The 8,528-nt window shown below is 40.5% G+C and overlaps 1 protein-coding gene across 1 annotated transcript; it reads right to left on the bottom strand.

The window, feature by feature from the left end:
- Nucleotides 1-2,436: 2,436 nt before the first annotated feature.
- On the bottom strand, nt 2,437-8,528 carry CENPM (centromere protein M). The gene is made up of 6 exons (XM_035127966.2): nt 8,424-8,528; nt 6,965-7,044; nt 5,989-6,087; nt 5,712-5,791; nt 5,130-5,221; nt 2,437-4,217 (listed from the first exon to the last, which is right to left on the bottom strand). The coding sequence occupies exons 1-6, from the start codon at nt 8,478-8,480 to the stop codon at nt 4,077-4,079; spliced, it is 549 nt and encodes a 182-aa protein (XP_034983857.1). The 5' UTR covers nt 8,481-8,528; the 3' UTR covers nt 2,437-4,076.

Below are 8,528 nucleotides of genomic sequence, written 5' to 3'. Positions count from 1 at the left end.
TAGGGGAGGCCCACCAGGGCGTTTTCGGCTCCAAAATATTTTTATGTTCATACCATATTTTTAATAAAGATCTTTTGAACACGTGATTCGTAAATTCTTTATATCCGCCTTTTTTCCCCTCTAATAAATATTTGTGCCATCCCTGAGTGTTGTTGAACCCTTCTATGTCTAATATCTCTTTATTATCCAATTCTACCCACTCTTTTAGCCACACCAAGCTTGCTGCCGCATGGTATAATCTTAGGTCTAGGACCCCCCATCCTCCCCTCTCCTTTGTATCAGTCAACAGTCTGTATTGTATCCTTGGCCTTTTTCCCCCCCATATAAATTTGCTCAACCCTTTCCTCCATTTTTCGAATATTTCCTTTTTTTCCACAATTGGGAGCATTTGAAATAAGAATGATAATTTTGGTAATATTACCATTTTAATCGCCGCTATCCTTGCAGATAACGTCATCTATAGATTACTCCATCTTTCTAGCTCTCTCTCTATTTCTTTCCATTTTTTCCCATAATTATTTTCAAATAGGTTTATATTTTTGGCTGTAATTTCGATTCCCAAATACTTCACTTTATTTACAATTTCCCATCCTGATTTTTCCCTCAATTCTTTTATCCCTTTTTCTCTCAAATTTTTGTAATAATTTTCGTTTTATTCATATTTATTTTAAAGCCCGATACTTTACCGTAATCATTTAAAACTCTTTTCAAATGCCCTATTGTCTCTAGAGGATCCTCTAAAATTATGATGACGTCATCTGCAAATGCTCGCGTTTTATATGTACTTCTACCCACTTTGATTCCTTTAATCTTCTCACTTTCTTTTATATCCTTCAATAGGCTTTCAATTGTTAGGATAAAAAGGAGGGGGGAGAGTGGGCATCCCTGCCGTGTGCCCCTTGATATTTCAATTTCTTCGGAGAGCTCTCCATTTATTATCAATATTCCTTTTTGTTTTTTATAAATTGTATTTATACTTCTGAAAAAATTCCCTTCTACTCCTATTTCTTTTATTACTCCTTTCATTTACTCCCAGTTGACATTGTCAAATGCCTTCTCCGCGTCCAGGAATATCAAGGCAGCTTCCCGACCAGGGTTCCAGTCAAGATATTCAATCAAATTGATCAGAATTCTAACATTGTTCATCCTCCTTTTGGGGAGAAATCCTTGTTGTTCTTTTTCTATGATTCTATTTAGCACCTCCTTTAATCTTTTTGCCATGATTGCTGCGAATATCTTGTAGTCAACATTTAATAGGGAAATGGGCCTAAAATTCTCTACTGAATCCATTTTGTCTCCCTTCGGTTTAATACTTTTAATATTGTTTTAAATGTTGTAACCTGCCCTGTAACCTTAGGGTGAAGAGAAGGTAATAAATAAACAAAAATAAAAAACAACAATGGTACAAGAAAACAAATCATTTCTAAATGGAGACCATGTGGTTCATCAGAGGCACTAAGAAAGGGAGACTGGATTGCCTCCACAGACCTTTCTGAGGCATATCTCCATGGTGCTCTCAGCCCGTCACTGGTGCTTTCTACAACAATCTCTACCAGTATTGAGTGTTACCCTTCAGCCTCTTGGTGACACCAAGGGTTTTCATGAAGATACTGATGGCGGTGGCAGCTCATCTCCGGAGTTGCTCATATCCATCCTTATCCAGACAATACCTTGGTGAGGGCCCCATCAGTGGTCAGGTGCTAGATGGACACCCAAGCAATATTTAGATTGCCTTTGCTATCTATGGTTTCATGTTGAATCAAGAGAAGAGTTCCCTGGTTCTGACTCAGGTTCTCACCCATCTGGGGTGGGGGTGGAGCATCCCAGATATGTTCCAGTTCAGGAAAGTAGCAATTTCCATTTTCAGAAGAGAAGCAAACAATATAAATCTGTTAGAAGTGGGAACTGGCCCAGAAATTAAAGCAGCAGCTTTTAAAAATAAAGGTCAAATTAAAGCTTGGGAACTAGGAGTCCAAACCTTAAACAATAGCTTGTCACTAACCTAAACCTACATTCTAGATTTGAAAAGCAAGGCAGGAATGTGTTGCTCTTCCCTGTTACAAGCGACTCTTACTATAGAGGCACAAAAATTATTGAAATAGTGGTTAAAGATTTCATTTAAAGAGCTTGCCTCATATAGGCTCCTTACACATTACAAACCATGAAGGCAAACCTGGGCCAGTAGTGCCCATATTTATGGCTGAACTGCTGATGGCATAGTACTTGATGTAGCGTAGTGACCTTTAAGCTTGTTGCTGCAATTCCTAAAGAAAAATATATGGAACATGTCAGGCCAAAAAGCTGTCATCAGCCGTTTAATCTTTGTGTAAGTTACCATCCATCACGAGAAAAGGTTCATTTAAAGAGATGTGGTAAACAAGTCAAATACCTTACTGCTTCCATCAATCAGATAGAATTGTTTGGCATTTTAACAAGAAGTAGATGGGATTTTCCTTTTAGACATAAGTGTGATAACAGCAAATTACCAATTAGCACTGATAATTGACCAAACCCAATTAGCTGCCATGGCTTTTGTCCCATTCAAGCCAGCAGTGAAATAAAAGCAAAATGGAAATTGTAACTTTAAACATTTATTTAATGCTGCTTATATAAACTGCTGTTTAATGCTGTATTTAGGAATTCTGTTTCCTGGATCAGATACCCAACACATAAAGTGGTTTTATAAGTAGCAGCCTAGCCCTAAAGCTTCTGAGCATGATTGGTATTTAACAAAGGTCTTGCTACCATCTTGTGGTTACACTGACAACTGCAAGAAATCACAAAGGAAAAAGCACTACGGTAGCTACATACAAGGAAACAGCACAGGCAGCCTCTTGCATTTCAGGGCCACTTGATCACACAATTTACATTTTTCTCTATACCTATGCAGATGTATATCATGTATGAAATTAATTACATTTGAAATGGTTCTTGCTTCCCTTCAGCTGTTCTCCAAACCAAGTATGGTGATATCAAAATACAGCAGTAATAAATAAAGTAGTCTCTATTTTCCATATTGATTAATTTAACCTACAAATATTTTCCACAATCAAGACCATAGTATAGTAATATGTTTACCCTTTCATACACACCACTTATGTAAGCATATGTTGCACACCGTCCTGCTCTCAAGAACAAAAAGTATCCATAATAAGGATAATTAATCTCAGAACTTGGGTAGGAAAACTAACCCATCAGGGAAGGGACAGGAGTATTATAGTAAAAAGAGCTTCTGTGCTATTTTGCAGCTTCTTCCCAACTACTCAATGTTTAACTTAACATGTCTCTTCATGCTCAGTCTACCTATACTCTGATACTAGATTGATACAACCTACTTTGCTGTCAGTACTATATTCTGGAGACCTATTTTTAACTAGCACAAACAACAGATGTGTTTTACAATCTGACTGGACTGTGTGTGCCTATCCATCAAAAAGGTCATTAATGTTCTAGGGCTGGTCAAGTTACCCATCCTCTTTTTGCGCAGATTGTCATTAAGGCTCTGCTTTACTCAACAAAGCATAGTTGTTAAGAGTCTACTAGACACCAGCATAAATGCACAGGCATGTAAGAGACACTTACTATTTTATACTTATGTTAGAATTCAGAGGCAACTCTTCCACTTAACTGTAGTTGCCAACCTGCAGCTGAATTTCTGGAATTAAAAGCTTGCCCATCAATTAGTTCTGGAAGCACAACATAGATTTACATTTAACTGCCTTTCCACGTTGACCCGCTAGCCATTTGACTGTCTGATTAGTTTCCAAACACAGAGTATTGGAAAAAAACCCACAAGGCCATACAGACATATTGGATAAACAAAGATGCCTATCTTGAAAGCCCAAAAGGTGGGTTCTCAGTCCTTGGACCAATTTGGCTATTTTGAAGCTATGTAATCTCCGCTTCTAGTGCCCCTGTCTTCTATTCAGTATTATTTATTATTTAAACTTTATTTCTGAAACACACACAAGTATCATTATTAACTATAAATGACATGTGACATCATTTCTTTGTAAAAGAAGCACAGAAATTTTTAGTTCACCCAGAAATCACTGATAAGTGAAAAATATAAAACTTTATTCCATGATACTGGAGTAATCATTGTAACTTCCCATTAACGAACTGAAGGAGAGTGCAGAAACTCCTGACACATGACCAGCACATATTTTCAGCATCCGGAGCAGCTGTCGAGCTGTGGAAATCCTGATATCCTCACACTAGAAGAGGGAGAGACAAAAATCTAATAGTTGTAAGGAAGCTAAGGCTGATGCTGAGACAGTCATCAATATACATTTGCTTCATATAACTGATAAAAACCAAAAGGTCACTAAAACCAAACCTAAAAGATAGGACTACCCCACTTATACTTAACCTGCAGTTGTCCCAGTGTGCTAGAAGTCAAAAGGAGGTAGACTGCAATACAGAAAGTATCTCCACAATGTCCCGGGTAAATAAAACAAGCATCAACTCCAGTTCTGCAACAGATGAAGTTCTAAACCAAGCAAGAAGAGATGAGCCATATCCCATCTAAAACTGGTGAGTGCAAACATGCCTGAATTTGAGACCTGGTTTCCTAACACAACCATAACTGAGAGCAAGGAAGGGAGGAATTAAAGGATAACTGGATTAAAGCAGAATCCTGCCTTTCCCCAACATTGGAGATGAAGAGATGGACGGGACCATCCTAGCAGTTGTCCAGTGATCCACCCGTCTTCTCCTAGGATTGGGGGGGGGGGGCAGATGTTGTTTGACTGCTATGTTGCCAAGGATCATAGAACAAATTAGCAAGCTCTCTGGCATGCTTTTTGCAGGAAGGTTGGTGGGGTGCTTCCTTGACCCAGGCACACAGTACATACTTAGGACAAAAGAAACACCCGATGATCACAATTTAAGCTCTGTGAGTAAGGAACTGTGGACCCCTGGGTCAAGCAATGTTGACAATTAGCTTTTTATCTCTGTTGTTTATCATTCTAGGTTTTCCAGACCCATACCTCTCTCCATGTCCTTTTAGTCATGGCCTGGGCCAATGGCCACAGTAGCTGAGAATGGAACAAGAAGCGTACAAGCCCGGATAAGATACAAATTTGCAATATTGGTTCACACTACAGTAAAACCCCAAGGATTCTTACTTCCAGTTCACAGAATAGAACAGGGCTGCAGTAACGATCTGCCAGCTTCAAGGCAGCGTCCACGTCCACACTGATTTGATTCATTCCACATGCTATAAAAGAGAAGAAAAAGAAATATATGTTCAGCCCTGTTTTCCCTGATACAACAGTATTTTTCTTGTGATTTATGCATATTTATTTTCAGTGTGCATTCAAATACCAAAAATATTTTGTGTTGTTTTTTTAAAACTTCCAAACATTAAAGTCAATGCTTTGTAGTATAATTGTGTAACATTGGTCTTTTAGTGGATGTAGACCACAATTTGGATATTCTTATCAGACCCACTACAGGAAGATCAAACTTGTATTTTAAAAAAATGGTTCAAGTCATCTCTTAATAACAAAACAGGAGTGCACCATTTTGAGGACTGAAGAGGAAGAAAACAATGTCAACAGCAAAATTCAGATGGAATCCTGTTACATTTGGGGCAATGCATCAGCTACACAATAAAGTTGTGGCTATGATGCTTTAAAAGCTTTAAACAATTAGTGAAAAACATTTGAAGAATAAAACATGGAACAAGAAATGTGTTTTATACATACCACCTATGATCAGAAAGCACACTTTTCCAAGGAAAAAGTTGGCATCTACATGTAGCAGTGAAGATTCAATATCCTTAAAACTGGTAGAAAAACAAATAAAAAAAGCACCCAGTGTGATAGTTGAAGCTGAAAGATAGAAGTTGTGCAACACTAATCTGTGAGCTTCATGGCTATCAAGGCAATTCAATCTTTGTTTGCCACATACTCAACACTCTAGCCACACTGACATTAACATTTTTAAAAGAACTTCCTTCATACCCATTTTTCCTACACATACCTGTATTTGCTTTTTACGTTAATCATAAAAACAATCAGATTAATTTGAGGCCGCATGTGATCTCTCTCTGCAGGTAAAGGAAGAGACCTTGTCAAGTGGCTGAAAGAAACCAAGGTGCATTTTTAGTTAAGGCTACAAAACAGATAGATTTAACCTAAATAAGCTTTATAGGAAGGGGTAAACAGATATCATGACACAGATGTATTCAACTAAACCACTTCAAGCAGGAAGATAGAAATCTAAAAGAACACCTAACTGAACATAAGAGATCAAGCCAGTTGCAGTTTTAAATGGCTCTCTAAAACCTCTGAATATGTTAACTCAGGCTTCCTCCATATGTTTTAGGCCTACAACTCCCATGATCCCTAGCTAGCAGGACCAGTGGTCAGGGATGATGGGAACTGTAGTCTCAAAACATCTGGAGGGCCGAGGTTGAGGAAGTCTGTGTTAACTCTATAAGCTGCTGAGCAATGCAACAGCACTATTACAGTATATTAATGAAGGCTATATACTTTAGACTCTCCAAAATGAAAAGAGTATTTACCATTGCTGAGTCCAGAGCGAATTGTGCCCCAGAAAACAGACACATAAACAGAATTGTAAAGTTGGAAGGGACCCTAAGGATCATCTAGTCCAACCACCTGCAATGCAGGAATGTGCAGCCATCCCATATGCAAATTGAACCTGCAACCTTGCTGTTATCAGCACCATGCTCTGACCAACTGAGCTCCTACATGTATGAATAAAATCAAGAACTCAGTATTGCAAGGGCCATTAATGGGTTGTAAGATTCTGCTTGTTTTAGAACATTACACTTCCTCCATCATCATAACACCTTGTGGTAGAAAACAGTTCACTACCTTAGAACAATGGTGTTCCATAGTAACCTCAAAACAGAAATGAGAACAAAAAAAATAGTATCTTTCAAATAGTAGTTTCCAGATTTGAGAGAAATTTAAGTTCTCTCACCACTTACATATTTATTTTAAAATCTTCTTTTTCCTTAAGCATTGTCTCTGCTAGCTGCTCTTGGAAATCTTCATTTGTTCCCACCAACTATTAAAGAAAAATAAAATTTGGCTAATAGCTGAGAAAAAATGGAATTATGAATAAGAGATGAATTACTCACCCCAAAGTCCCCACCCCTACACCAGGGGTCAGCAACCTAAGGCCCATGGGCCGGAAGTGGCGCGCGGAGGTCATTTGACCAGCCCACGAGCTGCCCCTGAACTAAGTTGCCACTCGCACGCTATGCTAAACCAGCGCAGCGCGGTGCAGGGACTCACTTCCGCAGTGCCGGAAATCACCTCTGCACAGACGCAGACGCCGGAAATCACAGGCACACACGCAATCTGGCCCACGGAGGGATCTCTGCGGGACCAATCCAGCCCAGGCAAGATAAACCTTGCCGATCCCTGCCCTACGCCCAACTCTCTGACTGTTTGTCTTAAGCTGCCTTACGGGATCTGACACCCTCTGGAAGTTTTGGGCTGCCGCTTTGCTGGCAAGGAATGATGGGAGTTGTAAGGTAAAGGTAAAGGTAAAGGACCCCTGGATGGTTAAGTCCAGTCAGAGGCAACTATGGGGTTGCGGCACTCATCTCACTTTCAGGCCGAGGGAGCCAGTGTTTGTCCACAGACAGCTTTCTGGGTCATGTGGCCAGCATGACTAAACTGCTTCTGGAGCAACGGAACACCATGACGGAAACCAGAGCGCACGGAAATGCCATTTACCTTCACACCACACAGTGTGGTGTGAAGTATTTATCTACTTGCACTTGACGTGCTTTTGAACTGCTAGGTTGGCAGGTGCTGGGACTGAGCAACGGGAGCTCGCCCCATCGTGTGGATTCGAACCGCAGACCTTCTGGGAGTTGTAGTACAAAGCAGTTGAAGAGCACAAGGTTGGAGAAGGCTGGTCTTAAGTTATCCGAGTCAACAGTGGTTCAGCTTTACCATTTCTCTGGATGGGAGAACTTTAGCAGATACGGCTCCATTCACCAAGCCTAAAGAACTCCGTGTCTGACGTATTAAAATAAGGGGCTCAAATTTCATCCATCCTTCCTCCTAGCTCAAGAGTGGAAAGAGCTGATGGGGAAATGAGAGGGGAAATGAACTCTGTACATGGCCTGCGGCTCGAACCCTCCACCCAAAGCAGCTCAGCAGCTGAGCCAACAGAAGCACTCCCGGTTTAGGGACGGTAGAGAACCAAGATATGGAAGTAAGCAAAATAGAAAACCAACGGGAAAGCAGCAAGGGAACCAATGAGAGAAGCCGGAAGGCGAACTAAAAAAAACTAAGGCGTCGCATTGATTGGCCGAGGTGGGAACTCACTTTTCTCAGGGCCCCGGTCAAAAGCAAGCGGGGAAATAACGAAAAGAAACTGCCCGTTTGTGCTACCGGTTGCCGCCCTCCCCCCGGATCATAAATACGCACCAAAACGGTGGCAGAGTTGATTGCTGGGAGCTTGGCAAAAGCAGCCAACGCCGCCATTATCACAAATTACAGCAGCGCCACCTCAGGTTTCAAACTGCCGCCAGT

The sequence above is a fragment of the Zootoca vivipara genome, chromosome 10, assembly GCF_963506605.1.
Source record: "Zootoca vivipara chromosome 10, rZooViv1.1, whole genome shotgun sequence".
Taxonomy (NCBI): domain Eukaryota; kingdom Metazoa; phylum Chordata; class Lepidosauria; order Squamata; family Lacertidae; genus Zootoca; species Zootoca vivipara.
The sequence above is the reverse complement of the archived record's forward strand: the minus strand, read 5'-3'. Positions and strand labels throughout refer to the sequence as shown.